Consider the following 26,267-nt stretch of genomic DNA (forward strand, 5'->3'; position numbering starts at 1 on the left):
AAAGCTTAGGATATAATATATCTCAGTTTGGAGTGGTAAGACAATCCAATATCAAATGGAATAATACCATATTCTTGAATTAAAGAAGTAAAGAAGAAACTAATCCAACTAAGTTACCCAATTGGAGCTTTAACCTATATACCTAAAGAGATCTTGTGAGCACATCAAAAACCCTAGAGTAATCATTACCTACATAAGAGAGATTAAGCTAAAGTGTTACACTCAAGTTATTTAAGCAAGCACGTAATCTTGGGGATGAGGGTCAAATCTTTTTAGGTAAACCTTTGGTAAGACAGAACCCTAATCAGCACAATTGGGTGTTGATTATAGAACCTTGAGGATAGTATGATGAGCGCAGATTGCACACCATTGGGGAACCCCAAGAGGAAGGTATGATGAGCACAGTAGCAAGTTTTCCCACAGTAAGAAACCAAGGTTTTTCGACCAGTAGGAGAAAGGCATGACTTCTGAAGGTGTTGCTAGCTGACTTGTGCCAGAGCGTACTACCGGCGTGAGCAACAACGGGGAACCTGCACACAACACAACCAAAGTACTTTGCCCCAACTTACAGTAAGGTTGTCATCTCACCGGTTTTGCTGAAAACAAAGGATTAACTGTATAGTGTGGAAAGAGATGTTTGTTTGTAGTGGAATTAAAGAGAACAGTGCTTGTAGTAAGTAAATAGAACATGATGATTTTATCAGTGTAAAAGAAAGGACCGGGGTCCACAGTTCACTAGAGGTGTCTCTCCATAAAGATAAATAAAATGCTGGGTGAACAAAATACAGCTGTGCAATTGACATGTGCAATTGACAGAATAAAGTGATGGGTTCATTGCATGGAAAACAAAAAAATTCTACCGTGAACATGAACAAAAACCAAGATCCAATCTAGGAAGAAGCAAGATCTAATCTATGAAGATCGAAGCAACGAGATGTATGAGAGACTAACCCTCGAAGATCCAAAGCCTTACGAGATCATATCTCGTTGTTGATGTAGTCGATCGTCCCGTGCTGCAATCCGGCAGCACTTCCGTATACGGTCGTGCGTACGGTGTCGCTTAACATCTTCTGAAATTCGAAAAAATGGGAGAACATGTGCTTCCTTTTTCAGCGCAAATGCATATTCACTGGTACATGGTTACACAGCTGGACGTTGAGAAAATGGCATCTCATTCTGAAGTTAGAAAAGTTTTAGCAATAAGTCTACATAACCAAGCATAGCAAAATTAGCTTATCCCGAAGTTGAACTAATCAATTGGATAACAAGATGTTCCATTGTTGATATTTGGAATATTGGCTTATCTTTTATTTTGTTCAGCTTAGCAGTGCAACTCTGAAACAAGTGAATGGAAGGTGTGGTGTTGTGTTTGTGTCGCTGACTTTACTTCAGCTTAAAGCGAGATCCTTGCTTTTGGGTATATACACGAAATTGAAGATGAAGCTTTCAGCAATGATCAGTTCATGCTCTTTTTTTCATATAAAAGTAGAGAATCTCAAGCTATAATCGTAAGCCATTGGTGCAATCGAGGGAAAATTTCAGACTAGACTCTGAGGCTTAAGTTATGGTGTAAGTTACTAGGTAATTTTTATCTTCTTTTACCACATGAACAATATTGCAGCAGTGAATACATCTTTATGCCTATATGTTAGCCTCTTTATTCTAGAAAGGCACATCAAAAGCCAAGGTTAAACTCTTAATTAGGTTGGCATTTACTTCCCAAAGCCAGCGTTTTCACATGGGCAGTTTTATGTGCCACATCAAGGGAAGGGATGAAAGTGCTAGCGCCTGATGAATCTGGTGAGCCGACTCCGCAGACATGAAATATAGCATACCGGGAAATGCTTGGTCATCTTTAAGCATTGATTCTTACACGCATGTGTTTCTATATAGGTGATTTGATCTTTCACTCTCTGCTATGATGTTTGCTATGGGTTTAAAATGAATGGCTACCTGTTTTGTTGCTGAAGATGGTGCACCTTGATGTGTCAGTATTTCCTCTCTTGCTTTTCTGCATCGTTTAATGCGTATACTTTCAACCCAGTTGATTGATGCCCTTTTCTAATTATTGTCTCTATGCATATTCTTATGTTCAGGTTTTTGGTGGCTATAAGGCTTGGCTGGATGGTCATTGACTTCTAGGTTCATATAGAAGAGGCACATAGACAGTGTTTAGTTTTGTGTACATTTCCAAGTAGTGGCCTACGAACTAACTTCTCTGAATATCTGTTCTGTTTTGTGTATTCTGATGTGTATCTGCAATGGGTAGATGTATAAAAAATTAGCTTTTTGTTTCCTGTTTTCATGCTTCTTTCCGTTGCTATTCAAAGTATGTGTGATGGCATGCTTAGCGAAGAGCTCAGCAGAATAAAACTATCTCTCACGGATATAGTATCTCGGTTCTCAAACTATCTACAGCAAGTAAAGTTGGCTACCCAAATTAGCTTAGAAACTCTGAATAATAAATTTGTGGTATACAAGATACAAAGTCTTGCATCTCTGTTAATTTTCAGTTACCAGTTATGATAATACCAAAGAATTTAACCAGAATGAGCAAAATGGTGGCATGTTTTGAAGTATTATATTATATAGCTGGTTTCACCTGTGACCTTTTCATTTTGATTTCTTCAGCACTATAATTTTCAGTCAAATCTACGCAATCGGTAAACGAATGTCAAGTAGCTGAAAGAAAGGGAACATACCAACGACTCTCATCTTCAAGTGGTTGCAGTTCTCTGCTTCTCTTTTCTCTCTGCACACTCCCACCGCCCTAGACCGGAACAACGCTCATGCTGCCAGAGATCGGCCTCTGCCTCCGCAAGGTGGACTGCGAGCTAGCTGCAGAGAGTCCGGATCCGGCGCTGTCGCAGCGACGGCGCCAGCGTTCAAGAACAGGCCAGCAGAGAGGATGCTGCTGCTGCGTAGCAACCCCATATCCGACCGCCGCCACCACTATCTCCTTTGTCCCCCTCCGCCTCCCACAACAGGAATTCGGACCATTTTTCTTTCCTGGAGTACCCAATTTCCTTTGTTCTTTTTTATTCCCTCCCCGTTTTCACCTGTCTTTTTCTGGAATAGCAACTGTCATTAGAGTTAGCTACCTACTTGTGGCCGAGTCTCCTGTCGTGGCCCATCTCACAGTAGTCCAGCATGCCGAACCAGTAGAGTAGCCCATGCATATGTATCACTTCTGTTTGACAGTAAAGTGACTGCTGCTACCATCCGTGTTCTACTGTTCTACTATTGCAATAGTTAATCGCCACATCGCATGTTCCGATGGACAGGGATCCTCTGATATGTAATGAAGTGGAACCAGTTAATTTATCAATTTCAAAAGTATATACTGTAATATGTAACCATCTATTCATGCAGCAGTGCTTGCTTCTGTTCCGCACCGTTATCTATTTATATCACTGACGGTAGCCGGCCTCTTTTCTTCCTCTATCAGCTCATGTTACTAACAGTGATCCTCATCCAATGAAACCACAGCGTGAGTGTTATATTTTATATCCACTTACTCTTTATTTTCCTCCTTACATAGATATAGTTCAGCCACAACACTTCACTTACTGTTGAAAGACGTTAACCAATTATGCTAGCAGGATAAATATAATGTTATAAGTTTAATGGCGGTGTTTACTCCATATTGTCTTATTGCAACAAGGGCATGTCAGCGGTGGGCATGGGTGTGAGAGCATCTTCAACAGGCGCTGTAAACTGCGTGCGCGCTGAAAAAAATTCACCGAAGCGCGGAAGCGGACGCGCGAAGCTTTTTCACGCGAAAAACGCAGCGCACGGTAAAAACATTAACGCTTGCAGGCTTCTGCGCCATCCCACGCGCCAAAACTGGCTCGCCGCTTCCAGCGAGCGTGCACCCAACCGCCTGGAAACTTCCCACCGCTCCACCTGACCCCGCGCGTCGCTTCGCCTCTGCTCCACCTCACCTCGCGCGCCGCTCCGCCGTGATGCCTCCCCGCTCCCGCTCAAGCTCCGGATATTGCGGTGTGCGCGCGCGTCCGAACGGGACTCTACGTGGAAATCTGGAGTAGCGAGGAGCGCATCGGCCTCAGCACGTATGAGACGGTGCACGAGGTGGCATGCACGTACGATGCGGTGGCCTGGCGCCTCGGCTGTCCTCGCCGTTCGATAAACTTCACCACCGACGTTTGGACGCGGCAGCAGGCCAAAGACCTCGGGCTGCTGCCGTTGGCCGTCACGCGGGAGGCAAGGCAGCGCCAGCGTGAGCTCGAGCAGCGCCTCCTTGTCGCCGAGCGGGACGACCGTCTGCGTCCTCGAGTGGGCGCGGCGCTTGCCGGAGGAAGCGGCCGCGGAGGTCGCCTTTTTCGCCGAGAAGGCAGAGATGAAGGCGGCGAAGAAGAAATATCGGGAGGCGAGGAGGGCCAAGAAGAAGGAGAAGTAGGAGAAGGCCGTGAGGAGGAAGGAGGAGAAGAAGAAGGGCGCCGGTCCGACGACCGTCGCCGTTGACTCTTCCTCCTCCGAGTTCGAGTGGCCGTCGACTCCGATGTCGTCCACAACAACGAATTCCTCCGAGTTCGAGTAGTCCGATTAGTGTAGTCTACATTTAGTTTTAAATTCGGTTGTAGCAAATGTGGGTTGAACTATCTAATATATTTATATTTTTAGCTATTTTTAGGTTCTCATCCATTTAGATGTGCAATTATGTGAAAATGTGGTTTTTGGGGCTGCATTTTAGCGCATCTGCAAAAGGACCATTTCAGCGTTAAATTTTGACGTGGCTGTTTACAGCACCCGGTCAAACTCTCGCTGGCGCCGCGCGTGCTGTAAAACCGATTATACAGGGTGGTTATACATGGCTTCTTGAAGATGCTCTGAGCCTGGTGTCGCTCGGAGTGCAGAAGTTTCAGGAGGACCTGCTTTAGGCTCGTGGCCGTGTGGATAGGCCGTGCGAGACTGGGAGGTGCACAGGATCGTAACCGGATGCGACGGGCTTCAGAACTGGAGCATGGACCTCATCTTCGTGCTGCCGCAATAACTGGCCATGTTACCACAGTCCGCTACAAATATTTTATTTCTTTTTGATATATTTACCTTTGTTATTTTAGCAAGTGCTCTTCCTCACATGTCGAAGCTATATCCATTCTTGGTTTTCTCAATACCTCTTGTTCATGAGAACACGTTCACGAGTCTAGATTTCTTCTGTGAAATTAGTGGTCTTGAGAAATGCTCTTATGATGATTTGGAGTTCCTTCCTTGCTTAATAACCGTTATTTGATGTAACATATTTTCCTCATATTTTCCTGATTATATATAAATATTTGTTCTCTGCGTATAATTTATTCTGGTTCGCTGCGGTTTATAAAACGTAAGAAGTTTATTATCATTTTCTCACCTACACACGAGTCACACGGGATCGTGCGCCAAGGCGCACACCAAAATCTAGTATGAATGAATCTCCAGCTATGTATGATGTGAACTTTCGCATTTACTTGGGATCCACGTGTCCTAATAATGTAGTATCATGCACGAAAGAGAAATGAGAGAGAAATTATTTTCTATTACTTGTAGGCAACACGCAAACTTAAGGTCATCCACAAGGTTATGGACAACTTGATTTTCTCCACTATAGAGTACAAACTTCGCCACATAGGTTTTATGATGTGGTTTTACCATGTAGTGAATGCCTAACTAATCTTAGGAGTTGCCATGTGGCAGTGGTTTAGTTTGGCAATTGTTGTTCACCTTCATGCAACTCGTTCGTTCCGCGTGATAAAATCTTAACATTCGTTTAGTATGCTCTCAGTATGATACGGGGCGACCTTCGGTCTTATCCGCATCATGGTCATCATCAAGAACTACGCTCAAGTCCGACGTCACGGAAGCATGGAAGAGGAGACGGAAGAAGGAGACGCGTCTAGGAAGGCTGGCACCACCGCCATGGAGTGGCCGACACTGCCACCCTGCTCGACGCCGGAGGAAGACGGCACTGTCGCCATGCCTACGCCGACACCGCCGTTCCCACTGCGAAGCTCATAATATAAACCATCCCACTATGCTCTTTGTATGCCTAAACTACCCCTCCTTAGTGGCTCCCTATATATAGGCTCCCACCTCCCCCTTCATTAGGCTAGAGTTGATGAACTAGAATTTGGCTCATGCCTCCACCATCCCTTTGGGATTAGGGTAACCCCCTCATTAGATTATCCAAATCTATTGTACAAGGCACTCCTTATATGATTAGTCTCTCACACTTGTGATTCTACCACCGGTCTCTCACTCGTGTGATTCCACCGATCGTATACCGATCTTCCTCTCGGGGATTCTACCGTGTGTCTCTCCCTTGAGAGATTCTATCGGGATAGTGGTTCGGGCTATCGGGAGTAAACCGGAATTGTATCGGGTTGGTGTGTGTTTGCGTGGGTTCGCGTGTGTTCATCGTGTTCTTCGCCGTGTTCTTCCTCTTCCCCGCCTTTCCCTCGGTCAATTCGTGAGATCGGGCAACCCACGTGGCCTTAGGCCGCATCATATGGTATCAGAGCAAAGGTTGCCACGAATTTGACCTCCAATTCCACCGATTTTCATCCAAAAAATTTCCCCAAAAATTGCCCCAAAAAATAGCTCGAAAATTGATCTCCGAATTTGTTGCGTTTTTTGTGGTTTTGATCCACAGATCTGTTGTTTAGGGTGCTGATCTATGTTTCCCCCATAATTTCCCCTTCAATTCCGTTCGTTTTGGTGCGAATTTGAGCAAAGTTGGTCCGGTTCTCCTCAAGAACAGCTCACGTGTTCATCTTCTTCCCAAGTTCCTCACCATCGCCGACTCCTCCTGGCTCCGCGCGCCCGCTCGCCCAGACCAGCTTCCGCCAGGCCGCAGCGCCTCTGCCGCTGCACTTCACCATCCACGCGCCGCGTCCATCCTCGCCCAGGCCACGCGCCCGCTCAGCGCCGCCCTCCTCGCTCCAGGCCGCCTCCAACGCGCGCCCCGCCTCCACAACTCCCGCTCGCCCGCGCAAAGCTGCGCCTCGCCAGGCCTCGCTCGAGCCGCCGCCCGCCCCTGGCCCCGCCTCGATCCGCCGCCAGCAGGCCACCACGCACCACCCGCACGCGCTCAGCAAGCTCGCTGCCACCGCGCCCCCACTTCGCGCTCGCGCACCAGCTCCCGCTCGCACAAGCCGCCTCCACGCGCGCCCAACTGCTCGACCTTCCGACCGCTGCGCTGCCGTTCCTCGCGCCGGCGCCCAAGCTCAGTACCGCTCACCAACATCACCCAGCACCAGTTCGCCAGCTTCTCTACATCGCGTGCGTCTTCAGCTTCTTTCCATTCAGGCAGCAGCCCCCACGCGCAGGCACACACATCACCAGCAAACTCGTCCCGCTCCTGGCCTCGCACGCACAGAATTTTCCCTCGAACCGGAGCAAACCGGACGACACACCGGGCCACCCGGTTGAAACCGACCGGATCCAAACCGGGCGGCAACCGGACCGGATCCAAACCGCGCGGCAACCGGACCGGATCCAAACCGGGCGTCAGACCGGACGGTCCGGCCCAGGATCCGGTCCAACCGGCCCCGTGACCGGATTTCCCAGTTTTGACCCAATTTTCGCACCATTTTGACTCCACTTTTTGCCCCAAATTTTCACAACTTTCCGGAGTCCGTTTAACTTCAAATTTTAACAGCATCCCCCAAATACTCCACATAACCCACCTCTAATTTTTGACGATTTTTGGAGCCCAACTTTTGACCGCTCGTTTTGACCCAACTTTTCGGGCATTGACTTAATTTGCTCGGTTTCCGATTTGGAGTGCATCGGTCGTCTATTCCACTTCCGCGCCCACATCAACACCGCGACGACACCGTTGGCACCCCGGATTCCGGCGCAACCTCGACATCATCATCGACACCACCACTTCGCCATCGCAAGTTCGTGTGCTTGACACCGCCTAACGTCAATAGGTATAACTTGCCTCCCTACCCCTTGTAGCCCCTTTCTTCCTTTGCGTACCTATCCCATTGAGAGTGGCTTTCCGAGTGTTGCGAAGCATTGCACAAGTGTCACGACCGTGAGAGGGTTTGTGTGTGTGCGTTGTGTTGAGCGAAGCTCCGAAGCAAGCTCGGTGAGAAAAATACACAAAAGAAGAAAAGTGTGACATATACATAGAGAGAAATAAAGCTTCTAAGCATAGAGAAAAAAAAAAGAAAAAAAAAGAAATAGAAAAAAGAAGTGTGTGTCCACCGATACAAAAGAGTGCAAAGCTTGTGCGCACTAAGAGAGAAAAGAGAAGAGTGGCATTTGTGCAAATCTTGTTGCTTCTCTCATATGCAACCGAGCTACGGTCTCTCTTGTGTTGGCGTGACACCGAGCATATAGTCTTCGTTAGGACCATCTTTGTCACTTGCTCACTTCCTTGGTCGCGCTAACCCCATTGTTCTCCTTTGTGTGTGTTTCCGTGTTTCCTTGACATAGATCACCACTTTTGACATTTGACTTTGGATCTTACCCACATTTGACAATAGACTTTTCCGTTGATCTTTTTCGTTTGCTATCCACGCCTTACCCACCACATATAGAGTTCTTAGCCTTTTGCGTGTGCTTTGAGTGTGTGTGTGAGTAACCCGATACATTTCGACTTTGCTCTTGACTTGAACCATTTTCCGATACTTTCTTGATAGGTGAGATACTTGTGTAGTTTTCCTTCCACCATACATATACACCTATCCTAGTGAGATATACATGATGACCCCACAAGAGCAAGCCGAGATGAGAGCATACTTCGCCGAGCTAGATGCTCGAGAAGCCCAAATGACACCCAAAGAAAAAGCCGAGTGCAACGCATACTTCAAACACCTTGAGAGCAAGAGTGATACACCCCATGAGTCGAGTGAGGATGTTTCGATTTCTAACAACTTAACCTCTACTCCGCTTGTGTTGTCTTCCTCTTTGCTAGGTTGCTCGGACATCGACGACGCCATTGCCATGGAGATGAGGGACTCCACTATATGTGAGATGAGCGACTCCACTATATGTGAGATGAGTGACTCCACTATATGTGAGCTTGATGAGTGCCTCCACTTCGAGAGCATGAGCGATACACCAAGTGAGATGAGGGTGGTAGTTGATAGGTCATGTGAGGCCATTTCAAGTTCTAACAACTTACCCTCTACCTCTAGTGTGTTCTCTTGTGTCTCATTAGGTACCATGGATGACGAGACGCCGATCATGGAGAAGATGTACATGGTGCATGAAGATGATGATATCACACCATGCTTGCTTGAAGATGAACATGGAGGCCACATGGAGCCTACCACTTCCACAACACCTACCTCATATGAGCGGGACTACAAAGGTACCTATATGGGTGTTGATGATGCCATGATCCCACTAGTGGACATGATAATTTGTGAGTGCATGCATGAGTTGGATGATCCAAGTGCTATGTCATATGCTTCGTTCATTTCCCCATGTGATGCTTTGCTTGATAACATTGTTGATCATGTGGAATTAGTTGCTTATGATAATATGTCCATGCCATGCTATGAGAGTTTCACTTTCTCTCCTATTGCTTGCAATATGTCGAACAATTGCTCTTTCCCATGTATTGCTTGCAATGAAAATGATAATGCTTGTGTTGTGACAACCTTGATGAACAATTGCTCTTTCCCTAGGTTGGTCAACAACAATGATGAAATTTTGAAAATGTTTTGTGCTACATGCTTGCAATATTCTCCCATTAATGCAACCAATATGATGAACAATTTCTCTTTCCAATGCTTGGCTTGCAATAGTGTTAATATGCTTGTGAATGAGATTGCCCCCATAGCTCTCTCACATTTTGGAGACTTTGCATATATCCATGTTGAGCATGTTCCTAAGTTTTCCCCGCATATTCACCATGTGTACTATTATATCTTGCTTACCGCTAATGGTGATGTGCAAAAGAAATGGCGCATCATGATGGATGATGTGTTCATATACCATGCACACACATTGTTCTTGTTGTCTAACATGTGTGTAGGTACTCAAACTCCAATGTCAACATCGATTGAGCACGAGTTGACAAAAAGAGCTCTTGAGAGCATGATACAAGTGAGCTCCAATGAGAGGTTTTGCCTGCACACTTCCACTACACAAGACCTCTCAATGAGAGCACACCGACACTTCGATAAGGTGACCTCCTTCTACTTGCGCCCTCTTCCTAAATCCATTGAACTTTGGCTACGCTTTGATTGCTCCTTTGCTTTTCTTGTGCTATTGATAGGGCTCTTGACAAGTGAAAGGACATTGAAGGGTTGGTGTCATCTACCTCCTCTACACATTCATGAGGACTCATCGTCGAGGACGACTCTTTTTCAAGTGGGGGGAGATGATACGGGGCGACCTTCGGTCTTATCCGCATCATGGTCATCATCAAGAACTACGCTCAAGTCCGACGTCACGGAAGCATGGAAGAGGAGACGGAAGAAGGAGAGGCGTCTAGGAAGGCTGGCACCACCGCCATGGAGTGGCCGACACTGCCACCCTGCTCGACGCCGGAGGAAGACGGCACTGTCGCCATGCCTACGCCGACACCGCCGTTCCCACTGCGAAGCTCATAATATAAACCATCCCACTATGCTCTTTGTATGCCTAAACTACCCCTCCTTAGTGGCTCCCTATATATAGGCTCTCACCTCCCCCTTCATTAGGCTAGAGTTGATGAACTAGAATTTGGCTCATGCCTCCACCATCCCTTTGGGATTAGGGTAACCCCCTCCTTAGATTATCCAAATCTATTGTACAAGGCACTCCTTATATGATTAGTCTCTCACACTTGTGATTCTACCACCGGTCTCTCACTCGTGTGATTCCACCGATCGTATACCGATCTTCCTCTCGGGGATTCTACCGTGTGTCTCTCCCTTGAGAGATTCTATCGGGATAGTGGTTCGGGCTATCGGGAGTAAACCGGAATTGTATCGGGTTGGTGTGTGTTTGCGTGGGTTCGCGTGTGTTCATCGTGTTCTTCGCCGTGTTCTTCGTGTTCTTCCTCTCCCCCGCCTTTCCCTCGGTCAATTCGTGAGATCGGGCAACCCACGTGGCCTTAGGCCGCATCACAGTATACTCTAAAAAAACGTAAAAAAAATGATCAGAGAGCACACACCAAATATAAAAAAATTATGATTAAAGTTTAGTTTCCTAACAACTATATCTTTCATATTACCCCTATTTTTCGTACAATCCCACGGACCAGACTATTGATTATACAGTGTGGAAGCATGAACAGGGGTGGCCCGCAGCAGTGGAACCAGGAAGGGGCGAACATCGGCTAGACACCACCCCAATTCCCACGAACCAAACTTTACGGATAAAATTTTAGCTAAAACATATCTGTGTACCTTCTTATCTAAACAAGGTTGGGAAGCTTCTTTTAGGATGGGGTGAGTACGAGAATTTTTTTCAAAATAATAATCCAAATCTACATTCGTGAGGGCATGAAGTTATAATTGTGGTAGTATATACTCTCAAAAAATAACTCTAGTGGTGTACACATGTTACCACAAATTAATAGGCATAGTTCTTTTTATATAAATATACAAATTATGAGTGGCTACTCTTAGATTAATTATAATTTACATCTTTCTTGACATTTTCTATAAGATAAATAATATTAGCTAGTTAGGTACTTCATCTAATTTGAATTGCGCAAGGCAACAACAAATATATAAAAGAAAATCCTTCGCAAATGAAGAGGAAGTAACTAGTCCCCCCGTTCCATGGAAGTTGTTTAAGATTCATCCGAATTCAGATATATATCTAAACACTAAATAGAATGTAGATACATCTAAATTTTGACAAATCTCATAGTAATGAGTCAGAGAGAGGAGTAATTAGTTGCGAATATGTAATTGCGTGTGAGACGATGGAGCATCCTAACTGACGTAATAACTCGGATCTCAGTTAAATTGATATCTAAAAGATTAGGGAGGTAGTTGTATTAGTAGAACCGAGTCTAAGTTGAAAACTGGTTGATAGCCCCAAGTTTTTTGAAACGTTTTGCACGCTCTTGCTACTAGTAATAGTTAAACCGGCCTTCCATTCCCTCAAACGGTCGAATGGAATGCGGTGTCGGTGGGTGATGAATCTTTGCAGACGCAGGCCAATGCCTGTCACGGTACCGAATCGCGATGTGATTGCTTGCAGTTGGCCACCAACGACGCTCAATAAAGCCGGCAGTATTCTATATTCCGTGTCACGTCTGAGTGTGATGCCGGCTCATCATGGGAATAAAGATTAAGGTGGGTGCTGACCAGTTCCGGGCCACTAATTATGCGATGCCCGCTGGCGAGGTTTGGTTGAAGTCTTCGCAGTATGCGCGTCCTCCCCCGTTTTTGTACCAAGAGTAGTTGTGCTTGTATGGTGGAATGGAAATTTGCATTGATATTAGGACACGTGAAGTGCATGCGAGCGAGAAATTTCTTCTCCTGGCCGAGTTTTTGCACTCTGGTTATGAATGCACCCATGTGGTGTGCCGGAGAAGAAGGTGAGTAGGAGGGGAATTTGAGGGATACCATACTAGTGATCCAAGGGCAAGGTTGGACAACAGGGATGAAGAGCAGCACATGTGTTAACATGGTAAATTTCTTTCTTGGCGAATGGTTGAGCGTGACAGACGCAACCCGGTGGTGAGATTGAGAAACCGTCACGAGTTGAACCATTGACCATGAACAAGATTTTATATGGAAACCGGGGAGCAAACCGTATCTTCTAGGCGTAGCTTCTGAATGCCTCGAGCGGAGAGCTCTAGTTGACTTTTTCTCTTTGTGCGATGCATTCCCAAGGGGAACAAAACGAGCAAAGAATCGTCGCTATTCTACTAGCAGTTAGGCTAATAATCAGGAAATATAAGCAGACAAATAAAAGGGCGTTGGTTGGATCCCCTTGGAAAATCAAATCACCCGAATCAACAAGCAAAGCACATGATAGACATAAGAAATCAATCATCGATCCATCAGTTTATACACGGCTTAGAATCCAATTTACATGAGCAGACAAGGCCTCTTTTGACACGAGGACTTGGAATTCGCTACAACAGTTTGGAAGAAACAATAGAGCAGACAGAGGACGACTAACCAACAGTCTGAATCGGGACTCGGGGAGGGGGACATGGACTCAATTCATGACGAAACGTACTCTGGTGGAGGAGCGCCGGGGTTAGCCGCGGCAGCCTGCGATCTTGGAGCAGCCGCGCGTGTAGGGGTTGGCCTGGGCACCGGCGCGGCAGTTGTAGTAGGATGCTCCCCGCACGGAGCAGGGCACGTTGTCCCTCCGCAGCGCGCCGTAGCTGATGTAGCCGTTGCCGCCCTGCAGCACGCGCCTCACCACCGCGTCGCCGTCGCCTGCGGCGAACCCGTAGCCGTCGTCCGCCACCTCCTCCACGCCCGTGAGCCCCAGCTCCCAGCTGAGCGGCAGGTCCCCAGCGTCTGCGCAGCGCGCGAGGAGGAGGACGAGCAGGACGGAGGCAGCCATGAGCGCGGCGGCTGAGGCCGGGGTCCTGGCCATGGCGGAAGGGAAAGTGGAACGGGGGGATCTACGGATGCTTCGTCTCTGCTTTCTGCGTTGCGTTGCGGTGTGGGGTTTGGTGCTTGTGTTTGGCTTGTGGGAGCGGCAAGGGAAATGAGGTGCGCCTTGGTCCGTGCCTGGGTTTATAGGGGAGTTTGGGTCCTTCCTTGGGGAGCTGGTGAGAGCGAGAGAGAGAGTTGGGTTGGGTGGCTGGAATGACGCGTGGGGCCGACGGCCTACTGACCGGTCCGTCCGCGTGACACCACACCGGCCGCTGCAACTGCAAAATACGTACTCCAACTGCCTGGCTGATACTCATGATATGATTGTGATTGTCCCATTTTGTCATTGTTATTCTTGATTGAGGATACAAAATATTTTCCGGATGTTGCTGGTCAGCTTCACCGATCGCAATCTTCCATGCTCATGATCTACATTCGCCCTTCACCCTTGCTGCTAGTAGGTTCCAGCCAGGCACACACTTGTGCTTCCACTTGCCGAGTCGTACCTAGAGAAAGCCTCATGTGAACGAACGGTACACCACCGAACCACCCTCTAATCTCACCTTGATCCAGTCACCCCGTGGGCCGTGGATTGTGACCCAAGCACTTACGATGGCGACGGAACACGTCCTTGTTGTGCTGCCCGCGGCACGTGCCTCACCAGCCGACTCTGCCCATTTTTAAGACCACGCCGCCTCGCTCCCATCCTAGTTGGCCGGGAGACAAACAGTAGTCTCTAGCCCCCCCCCCCCCCCCACCTCCACCCTCCCCCTCTTCCCTCGTCATCCCTAGAGGTTGCTGACAGGAAAATCCAGAACAACCTCGGTGAAAGGCTCCATCTGGCGGCGCTAGTGAGCAGCATAACACGGGATCTAAAACCCTGGTTTAGCGCATGAGGCGCGTGGCAGCCAAAATTCTATCCAACGCCGACGATGCTAGATGCGGGAAACCCCAGATTTATTGGCCATGCTTTGTTGGCCTTGAGTAGCTACCAAGAAAAATGTGCAAGAACAAAATTGGTCCTAACGAAGACTATTAGCTCGGTGTCACGTTAACAAAAGAGAGATCGTGGCTTGGTTGCAAAATTGAGAAGCAAAAAGATTTGTGCAAGACACATCTCTTCTCTTTTCTCTCTTTTGCTTATAAGTTTTGGACTCTTTTGTATTTTGGTGTCACTCACACACTATTTTTATTTTTGTATTTTTTTATTTTTCTCACTATGTAAGGATACTGCTATCTATGTAAGTATGTCACGCTTCTTTTACTTATCTTTTCACAACGAGCTTGCTTCGTAGCTTTACTCAACTCATACACACCCTCACGGTCGGGACGCTTGCGCAATGCTTCGCAACACTAGAAAGACACCCTCGATATGATAGGTACGCAAAGGAAGCTAGGGCTATAAGTTAAATAGCAAGTTATACAACTTGATGATGGTGGCCGATGATGATCTGGAACTTGCGATGGTGTTGGATGGTGTCAAATGAACCGCTCGGGGTGTTGTCGTCGTTATCGATGTTGCAGAAGCTTGTGATGACTGAAATGGCACTCAAAACCAAAGTCCAAACACAAAGATGAAGTGCCAAAACGAAAAACAAAGTTAGATGTCAAAATTTCGGACCATCGAAACTTCCGGTCACTGGGGGCGGTAGTACTGGCCGGGCGTAACTTCCGGTCATGCGGGGCGGTAGTACCGGTGGCAACAGATCTGTGGGCTGTTCGTCGATTTGGGCGGAAATCCGGTCCAAAAACCTTCGAATATGTGGAAAAATTAGCACCAAAGATGATGGGGGAATTGTAGATGAACACCAAAGACAAGTTTCTATTGGAACAAAACCACAAAAAACTCAACAAATTGCGAGATCCAACCAAGACCAATTTGGTGCTATTTTTGGGATTTTCGAAATTTTCTCAAGAAAATTTTTGTGGGTCAAATCCATGGCAACCAAGGAGCTCTTGATACCATATGATAATGGATGAACCCTTGGGGAGGCCCGATCTTCACGGATTTGGTGGAGGGGTGAGAAACACGAAGAACACAGGTGGAGAACAGGGAAAACGGAGACACAAACGTAACACACACACACACAAACGATTGTTCTTCGTAGGTCCGATACACCTACCCAATAGAATTGAAAGGAAAAGACCTACAAGGAGTAGAATCCCTCACAAAAGATTGGCAAGCAATCGGTAGAGTTCGAAAGAGGGAAAGAGTGCAAATAGATAGAATTGCAAGAAGCAAAAGATCCATAACACTAAAATCCCTAGAATGGAAGAGACCAATTCCTCGAAAGATTCGTGATACACTCCATAGATTCAGATCTGGAGGGGTTTCCCATAGGGAGGAGCAAAGCTCGTGTCTAATCTTAAAATTAACTCTAACCCTAGATCTGAGCCAACAAGGCTATTTATAGTAGGAGGGTCGAAAGGGTAAGTCAAAGATGAAACAGGTAGATTCGGCTGAAACGCGTAACGGCGGTAGTACCGTCCACCAGGGGCGGTAGTACCGGTTGGGCGGTAGTACCGGCCCACTACCGGCGTACTTCCGGAATTGGCAGTTTGGAATGCAGAGTCCCCTGGTTCCTTTGTGGCGCATTTTTGGAACTTGGTCGGAACTTGGACGGTAGTACCGGCGGGCGGAACTTCCGGTCATACGAGGCGGAAGTACCAGCTGGAGCTTATTCAGTTCGACGTTCTTCAGTCCTGGGAGGAATCTGGGCGGAAGTACCAGCCTTGGAGGGCGGTAGTTCCGGCTGGGGCGCTGGGGCTTCTTCTACTTTTCCTTCACTCCTGGGAGGCATCTGGGCCTTAGTACCGACCCTGGAGGGTTGTAGTTCCGACTGGAGCGCTGGAGCTTCTTTTCTCTTCTTCTCCATTGGTTTGGTCTCCACGGCTTGTGTCTTGTCCGATGTACTTGATTGAACACAAGGTATTCACATGAAGTAGCATGCCATCCAATGATGTATCAAATGTATACATTGAAAGGAGCGAATTGACCTCTTGGTGTATGGCTTTGACCCGAGCTCGTGTCATTGGGCCACGAGGAGGGCTTGGCGGTCTTGAGGCGGAGGTGTCCAAAAGCCACCCCGTATCATCTCCCCACCACTTGCGAAAGAGTCGTCCTCACTCTGAATGTGTTGCTCACCAAGTACTTGGATGTTGGTATGTCGATGAAGTAGGCGTTGATGCGCTTGATTACCTTGAAGGGACCATCGCCTCGTGGTTTGAGCTTCGAGTTGCGTTCTTGAGGGAACCGGTCTTTGCGAAGGTGTAGCCACACTAGGTCTCCTTCTTCGAAAATCCTTGCCTTCTTCTTTGTGTTGAGTCGTGTGGCTTGACGAAGTACTTGTTTCTAGATTGTTGATCTTGTGTCTACATGTAGTTTATTCATGTATTGGGCTCGTTTGTCGATGTTCATGTTTACTTGCTCATGTAGCGGAAGTGGTAGTAGGTCAATCGTCGTTGGTGGTTCAAAGCCGTAGACGACCATGAAGGGACTTCTGATTGTTGTTGAGTGCTTGGCGCGGTTGTAGGCAAGCTCTGCATGCGGCATGCAATCTTCCCAAGCTTTCAATTTCTTCTTGACAAGTACTCGTAGTAGTGTGGAGAGGCTTCGGTTCACAACTTCGGTTTGTCCATCTGTAAGCGGGTGCGACGATGATGAGAACAAGAGCTTGACGTTGAACTTGGCCATTAATGTCTTCCAAAGTTAGCTTATGAATTTGAAATCTCGATCCGAGACAATGCTTCTTGGTATACCGTTGAGTCTCACAATTTCCCTAAAAAATAAGGAGGCAATGTGTGAAGCATCATCCGTTCGGGAGCAAGGTATAAAATGTGCCATTTTAGAGAATCTATCAACCACAATGAAAACCAAATCATGAACATATTTATCGTGAAGTAATCCTAGTACAAAGTCCATGCTTATGTCGGACCAAGGTGCATAAGGGATGGGCAAAGGAGTATAAGGGCCATAGGGATTTGAATTGGACTTAGCTTGTAGGCATGTTGTCCATCGTCGACAAAGGCGTTCCATGTCACGGTACATTCTTGGCCAATAGTAATGGGTGCAAAGCATTGCATACGTCTTCTCTCGTCCAAAGTGTCCCATGTCTCCACCAACATCTGATTCTTGTAAGAGCAAAAGGCGAAGCAAAGACTTGGGAATACAAATTTTGTTGCCCTTGAACAAGAAACCTTGGTGCAAATAGAAATCATCGATGCCCTTTTCAATAGAACACTTTGGAAAAATTGGGCCAAAGAAGGTATCGGAAGGGTATAGGTCTTTGATTTCATCGAGACTCAAAACATGGAAATCCAAACGAGTGAATAAAAGGGTAATCTTGCGGGAAAGAGCGTCCGTAAATAAATTGTCCTTGCCCTTCTTGTATTTGATTACATACGGGAAGGACTCAGTGAATTCAATCCATTTAGCGTGCCTTTTGTTCAAATTGGTTTGGCTTTTCAAATATCAAGGATTCATGATCAGAGTGAATAACAAATTCTTTAGGCCAAAGATAATGTTGCCAAACTTCAAGAACACGAACTAGATCATAAAGTTCCTTGTCATATATAGGATAGTTTAGGCGAGCACCGTCTAATTTTTGCTATGATATGCAACGGGTTTGCCATCTTGCATAAGAACACCACCAATTCCATGTCCACTTGCATCACCTTCAATCTCGAAAGTTTTAGAAAAATTGGGTAGAACAAGGAGTGGTGCCTCGGTGAGTTTCTTTTTCAATTCATCAAAAGCATATTGTTGGGCCTTGCCCCAAACAAATGGAACATTATTTTTAGTTAGTTCATTCACAGGGCAAGCAATGGTGCTAAACTCTTTCATGAAGCGACGATACAAACCGGCAAGGCCATGGAAGCTTCGAACTTTGCCAACGGTGGTTGTTGTAGACCAATTATGAATAGCCTCAACTTTCCAAGAATCCACTTTGATGCCATTGGAGGAAACAACGAATCCAAGGAAGATCAGCTTGTTTTGTGAAAACGTGCATTTAGGAAGATTTGCATATAGTTTCTCATTGCGTAAAATGCATAAGACTTCTCTCACATGTTGAAGGAGCATTGGAAAGACTAAATGGCATGACAAGCCATTCATAGAGACCAAGTTTGGTCTTGAATGTCGTCTTCCATTCGTCACCAATGGTCATGCGAATTTGGTGATAGCCACTACGCAAATCAACTTTCGAAAATATAGTGGCACCACACAACTCATCAAGCATGCCAACTAAACGAGGAATGGGTTGTCGGTATCTGACGGTAATGGCATTGATGGGTCGACAATCCATACACATCCTTTGTGACTCGTCCGGTTTAGGCACAAGGATGACCGAGACTGCCCATGGGCTAAGGCTTTCACGAACATACCCTTTTGAGAGGAGATCTTGAATTTGTTGTTGAATCTCCTTTGTCTCTTTGGGGTTGGTGCGGTAGGCGGCACGGTTCGGTAGTGGAGCGCCGGGTATGAGGTCGATGCGGTGCTTGATGCCTCTAAGCGGTGGTAGTCCGGGAAGGACACTACAAGAAAATCGCTTACCGCCGGCGCACCAGAAACCCCTACCACTGGCGCCTTCGTATTCGTCGGCGACCACCTCGCGGGTGGTAAGGCCTTATCCCCGGCGCTTTCTAATTCGCCGGTGGTAACTAGCACTTATCGCTGACTCCTTCTCCAATTCGCTAGCGGTATTTGTTACTGCCGACGCTTTTTTTTGTTACCGCTGGCGCCAAGCCTATTCGCCGGGGGTAACGTGAGGTGTTTTGAAAATAAAAATTTTGAATTTTATTTTTTTTGAATTTTTGATTTTTTTTTCGATTTTTTATTTATCTATTCTCGGATATTTGAATTGCTTGATAGTTTCCACTCTAATATCTAATCACACCCCTATTCTCATGTTAAAGTACATACTCATGGTTGAACTTCCCGGTCGGTCACCCATCCTCACACTGCTTCACCCTTAGCACGCTTAACTTCTTCATTCCTTTCCTACATGCTTCCAAGACTGCGCTAGCAACTCCTTGATAATAGTATGCTACGAATAGTATTAACCCTTAGACTTTGATAACACATGATTTTATTTTTTGAATTTCAAATAATTTTAAAAATAAGCAACAATGATTAAGTAATATTAAGCAACAATGAATTTTAAAGAATCTTTATGCATAATTTAATAAATTTAAAAAAATCAATAAACTTAGAAAATTCAATAAACTTAAAAAATACAAAAATTATGTGAAACATAAAAATAATTAAAAACTGACAACAAAAGAAATTCTAAAATTTCAAAAAAAATCTTATTTTTTTGACGAAATCTAAAATCTTTCTGCTTTCATATTTCTATTTGGAATTTTTAAAATCTAAATATTAGCTAACCAGGTAAACCCTGGTGAATTTGGATGTATCTTTTTTCGCGCGATCATTTTGAATATTATATGTTTTTCCCACTTCGTATTTAAAAGTTAAAGCCTTTTTTAATTTGCAACAACTGTTTTTTGCAAAAAATATAAAAATTCAAATTTTCAACCTTTCCCTATAAGTTGGTTGCGTCAGGTACATGCATGTCAAAGGATTTTTAAATTTGAAGTTTTTATCATTTTTATTTATTTTTTAGACGTATTTTCTGCGCGCAGGGGGGGGGGGGGTACCCCCGGCGAAATATATCTGTGGGTGCTGATACGTCTCCGACGTATCGATAATTTCTTGTGTTCCATGCCACATTATTGATGTTATCTACATGTTTTATGCACACTTTATGTCATATTCGTGCATTTTCTGGAACTAACCTATTAACAAGATGCCGAAGAGCTAGTTGCTGTTTTCTGCTGTTTTTGGTTTCAGAAATCCTAGTAACGAAATATTCTCGGAATTGGACGAAATCAACACCCAGGGTCCTATTTTGCCACGAAGCTTCCAGAAGACCGAAGAGGAGACGAAGTGGGGCCACGAGGCGGCCAAACCCTAGGGCGGCGCGGCCCCTGCCCTGGCCGCGCGGCCCTATGGTGTGGGCCCCTCGTGACGCCCCTTGACCTATCTCTTCCGCCTACTTAAAGCCTCCGTCGCGAAACCCCCAGTACCGAGAGCCACGATACGGAAAACCTTCCAGAGACGCCGCCGCCAATCCCATCTCGGGGCATTCAGGAGATCGCCTCCGGCACCCTGCCGGAGAGGGGATTCATCTCCCGGAGGACTCTACGCCGCCATGGTCGCCTCCGGAGTGATGTGTGAGTAGTCTACCCCTGGACTATGGGTCCATAGCAGTAGCTAGATGGTTGTCTTCTCCCCATTGTGCTTAATTGTCGGGTCTTGTGAGCTGCCTAACATGATCAAGATCATCTATCTGTAATTCTATATGTTGCGTTTGTTGGGATCCGATGAATAGAGAATACTTGTTATGTTGATTATCAAAGTTATGTCTATGTGTTGTTTATGATCTTGCATGCTCTCCGTTATTAGTAGATGCTCTGGCCAAGTTGATGCTAGTAACTCCAAGAGGGAGTATTTATGCTCGATAGTGGGTTCATGTCTCCGTGAATCTGGAGGAGTGACAAGAACCTCTAAGGTTATGGATGTGCTGTTGCCACTAGGGATAAAACATTGGTGCTATGTTTGAGGATGTAGTCACTGATTACATTACGTGCAATACTTAATGCAATTGTCTGTTGTTAGCAACTTAATACTGGAGGGGGTTCGGATGATAACCTGAAGGTGGACTTTTTAGGCATAGATGCATGCTGGATAGCGGTCTATGTACTTTGTCGTAATGCCCAATTAAATCTCACTATACTCATCATAATATGTATGTGCATGGTCATGCCCTCTTTATTTGTCAATTGCCCAACTGTAATTTGTTCACCCAACATGCTGTTTATCTTATGGGAGAGACACCTCTAGTGAACTGTGGACCCCGGTCCAATTCTCTACACTGAAATACAATCTACTGCAATACTGTTCTACTGTTTTCTGCAAACAATCATCTTCCACACAATACGGTTAATCCTTTGTTACAGCAAGCCGGTGAGATTGACAACCTCACTGTTTCGTTGGGGCAAAGTACTTTGGTTGTGTTGTGCAGGTTCCACGTTGGCGCCGGAATCTCTGGTGTTGCGCCGCACTACATCCCGCCGCCATCAACCTTCAACGTGCTTCTTGACTCCTACTGGTTCGATTAAACCTTGGTTTCTTACTGAGGGAAACTTGCCGCTGTGCGCATCACACCTTCCTCTTGGGGTTCCCAACGGACGTGTCAACCACACGCATCAAGCAAATTTCTGGCGCCGTTGCCGGGGAGATCAAGACACGCTGCAAGGGGAGTCTCCACTTCCCAATCTCTTTACTTTGTTTTTGTCTTGCTTAGTTTTATTTACTAATTTGTTTGCTGCACTAAATCAAAATACAAAAAAATTAGTTGCTAGTTTTACTTTATTTGTTATCTTGTTTGCTATATCAAAAACACAAAAAAATTAGTTACTCGCATTTACTTTATTATTATGTCTAGTCCCGTAGTTGTTACTCTATCACCTGAGGAATCAATCTTCACTTTTAAACAAGGAGGTGAAGAGAAATTTAAAGAAGCATGGTCTAGAATTTTTGATTCTTATAGTAAAACTGAACCTAAAATGACCTTGAGTTTGCTTCTTAGTAATTTCTATTTTGGGCTTATTCTTCGCTATAGATATGCCTTAGATGCTGTAGTGGGAGGAGATTTCCTTCATTGTGATGGGGATCAAGCTTTTAATGCTATAAGGAAATTGATTACATCATTTAGCTCCGATAATAATTTTGATCCATCTCATGCTAGCATGCATAATAGATTAAACACTATTGAAACAAATATATCCTGTTTAAAAGAAGTGTATAACCAAATTCGCGAATACTATGATTATGTCCCATTAAGTTTCGAACCTTCAATGTGGGTGCCTACCGTTAAAGCTACTATTGGTGGTGAAAATTTTCTTGCTCGTTGTGATATTATGTCTGAGTTTTGCCTTATGCCTGAAAGTATTTATGAATCTTTGACACTTTGGAAACTTACTGAAGGGGGAGAAGAAATAACTCTTACGGATAACTCTGTTGTAATACCTAAGGGTATAGCTGAAGGTGTTTTCACAACCTTTCTTGGAAGGTCGGTATCCACTGATTATCTCGTTATTGAATGTGTAGGGGCAGGACAAATCACGCTTGGAAGATCCCTGCTAAAACTCATGGGAGCAGTCATAGATGTTGGGAAAGGCACTCTAAATTTTACCTCTACACCTGGATGCGGTCATGTATTCCCTAGACCAAAGAGTAGGAATAAGAGTAAGAAAGGTAAGAGCAACACCCCTGGTAAGAAAGCCAATGCACCATCTCTTGATAATACTTGATACACACTTTTTGCGCCTAGCTGAAAGGCGTTAAAGAAAAGCGCTTATGGGAGACAACCCATGTGTTTTTACTACAGTACTTTGTTTTTATTTTGTGTCTTGGAAGTTGTTTACTACTGTAGCAACCTCTCCTTATCTTAGTTTAGTGTTTTGTTGTGCCAAGTAAAGTCGTTGATAGTAAAGTTCATACTAGATTTGGATTACTGCGCAGAAACAGATTTCTTTGCTGTCACGAATCTGGGCTGTTTTCTCTGTAGGTAACTCAGAAAATTATGCCAATTTACGTGAGTGATCCTCAGATATGTACACAACTTTCATTCAATTTGAGAATTTTCATTTGAGCAAGTCTGGTGCCTCGATAAAATTCGTCAATACGAACTGTTCTGTTTTGACAGATTCTGCCTTTTATTTCGCATTGCCTCCTTTGCTATGTTGGATGAATTTCTTTGATCCATTAATGTCCAGTAGCTTTATGCAATGTCCAGAAGTGTTAAGAATGATTGTGTCACCTCTGAACATGTTAATTTTTATTGTTCACTAATCCTCTAATGAGTTGTTCTAAGTTTGGTGTGGAGGAAGTTTTCAAGGATCAAGAGAGGGAGATGATACAATATGATCAAGGAGAGTGAAAGTTCTAAGCTTGGGGATGCCCCGGTGGTTCACCCCTGCATATTCTAAGAAGACTCAAGCGTCTAAGCTTGGGGATGCCCAAGGCATCCCCTTCTTCATCGACAATATTATCAGGTTCCTCCCCTGAAACTATATTTTTATTCCATCACATCTTATGTGCTTTTCTTGGAGCGTCGGTTTGTTTTTTTTTGTTTTTGTTTGAATAAAATGGATCCTAGCATTCACCTTGTGGGAGAGAGACACGCTCCGCTGTAGCATATGGACAAGTATGTCCTTAGGCTCTACTCATAGTATTCATGGCGAAGTTTCTTCTTCGTTAAATTGTTATATGGTTGGAATTGGAAAATGATACATGTAGTAAATTGCTAAAATGTCTTGGATAATGTGATACTTGGCAATTGTTGTGCTCATGTTTAAGCTCTTGCATCATATACTTTGTACCCATTAATGAAGAAATACATAGAGCATGCTAAAATTTGGTTTGCATATTTGGTCTCTCTAAGGTCTAGATAATTTCTAGTATTGAGTTTGAACAACAAGGAAGACGGTGTAGAGTCTTATAATGTTTACAATATGTCTTTTATGTGAGTTTTGCTGCGCCGTTCATCCTTGTGTTTGTTTCAAAAAACCTTGCTAGCCTAAACCTTGTATCGAGAGGGAATACTTCTCATGCATCCAAAATCCTTGAGCCAACCACTATGCCATTTGTGTCCACCATATCTACCTACTACATGGTATTTCTCCGCCATTCCAAAGTAAATTGCTTGAGTGCTACCTTTAAAATTCCATCATTCACCTTTGCAATATATAGCTCATGGGACAAATAACTTAAAAACTATTGTGGTATTGAATATGTACTTATGCACTTTATCTCTTATTAAGTTGCTTGTTGTGCGATAACCATGTTTCTGGGGATGCCATCAACTATTCTTTGTTGAATATCATGTGAGTTGCTATGCATGTTCGTCTTGTCTGAAGTAAGAGAGATCTACCACCTTATGGTTAAGCATGCATATTGTTAGAGAAGAACATTGGGCCGCTAACTAAAGCCATGATCCATGGTGGAAGTTTCAGTTTTGGACAATATCCTCAATCTCATATGAGAAAATTATTAATTGTTGTTACATGCTTATGCATAAAAGAGGAGTCCATTATCTGTTGTCTATGTTGTCCCGGTATGGATGTCTAAGTGGAGAATAATCAATAGCGAGAAATCCGATGCGAGCTTTCTCCTTAGACCTTTGTACAGGCGGCATAGAGGTACCCCTTTGTGACACTTGGTTAAAACATGTGCATTGCGATGATCCGGTAGTCCAAGCTAATTAGGACAAGGTGCGGGCACTATTAGTATACTATGCATGAGGCTTGCAACTTGTAAGATATAATTTACATGATACATATGCTTTATTACTACCGTTGACAAAATTGTTTCATGTTTTCAAAATAAAAGCTCTAGCACAAATACAGCAATCGATGCTTTTCCTCTTTGGAGGACCATTCTTTTACTTTCATTGTTGAGTCAGTTCACCTATTTCTCTCCACCTCAAGAAGCAAACACTTGTGTGAACTGTGCATTGATTCCTACATACTTGCATATTGCACTTATTATATTACTCTATGTTGACAATATCCATGAGATATACATGTTACAAGTTGAAAGCAACCGCTGAAACTTAATCTTCCTTTGTGTTGCTTCAATGCCTTTACTTTGATTTATTGCTTTATGAGTTAACTCTTATGCAAGACTTATTGATGCTTGTCTTGAAGTACTATTCATGAAAAGTCTTTGCTATATGATTCACTTGTTTACTCATGTCATATACATTGTTTTGATCGCTGCATTCACTACATATGCTTTACAAATAGTATGATCAAGGTTATGATGGCATGTCACTCCAGAAATTATCTTTGTTATCGTTTTACCTGCTCGGGACGAGCAGAACTAAGCTTGGGGATGCTGATACGTCTCCGACGTATCGATAATTTCTTGTGTTCCATGCCACATTATTGATGTTATCTACATGTTTTATGCACACTTTATGTCATATTCGTGCATTTTCTGGAACTAACCTATTAACAAGATGCCGAAGAGCCGATTCTTTGTTTCTGCTGTTTTTGGTTTCAGAAATCCTAGTAACGAAATATTCTCGGAATTGGACGAAATCAACACCCAGGGTCCTATTTTGCCACGAAGTTTCCAGAAGACCGAAGAGGAGACGAAGTGGGGCCACGAGGCGGCCAAACCCTAGGGCGGCGCGGCCCCTGCCCTGGCCGCGCGGCCCTATGGTGTGGGCCCCTCGTGACGCCCCTTGACCTATCTCTTCCGCCTACTTAAAGCCTCCGTCGCGAAACCCCCAGTACCGAGAGCCACGATACGGAAAACCTTCCAGAGACGCCGCCGCCGCCAATCCCATCTCGGGGGATTCAGGAGATCGCCTCCGGCACCCTGCCGGAGAGGGGATTCATCTCCCGGAGGACTCTACGCCGCCATGGTCGCCTCCGGAGTGATGTGTGAGTAGTCTACCCCTGGACTATGGGTCCATAGCAGTAGCTAGATGGTTGTCTTCTCCCCATTGTGCTTAAATGTCGGGTCTTGTGAGCTGCCTAACATGATCAAGATCATCTATCTGTAATTCTATATGTTGCGTTTGTTGGGATCCGATGAATAGAGAATACTTGTTATGTTGATTATCAAAGTTATGTCTATGTGTTGTTTATGATCTTGCATGCTCTCCGTTATTA

General features: G+C 45.0%; 1 protein-coding gene and 2 long non-coding RNA genes across 3 annotated transcripts in view; 1 reads left to right on the forward strand and 2 right to left on the reverse strand.

Annotated features, from left to right (window-relative positions):
• The window catches only part of LOC127327065 (uncharacterized), a 229,148-nt gene that overhangs the window by 74,503 nt on the left and 128,378 nt on the right, over positions 1-26,267 (reverse strand). The gene's annotated exons all lie outside the window — the stretch shown is intronic.
• LOC127327017 (uncharacterized) lies at positions 1,615-2,303 on the forward strand. The gene is made up of 3 exons (XR_007868327.2): positions 1,615-1,800; positions 1,894-1,987; positions 2,097-2,303. It is a non-coding gene; the product is annotated as an uncharacterized lncRNA (long non-coding RNA).
• LOC127326922 (uncharacterized) lies at positions 12,946-13,650 on the reverse strand. Its single transcript, XM_051353706.2, has one exon. It carries the CDS (start codon positions 13,516-13,518, stop codon positions 13,171-13,173), a length of 348 nt encoding a protein of 115 aa, XP_051209666.1. The 5' UTR covers positions 13,519-13,650; the 3' UTR covers positions 12,946-13,170.

The sequence above is a fragment of the Lolium perenne genome, chromosome 3 (genome assembly GCF_019359855.2).
Source record: "Lolium perenne isolate Kyuss_39 chromosome 3, Kyuss_2.0, whole genome shotgun sequence".
NCBI lineage: Eukaryota > Viridiplantae > Streptophyta > Magnoliopsida > Poales > Poaceae > Lolium > Lolium perenne.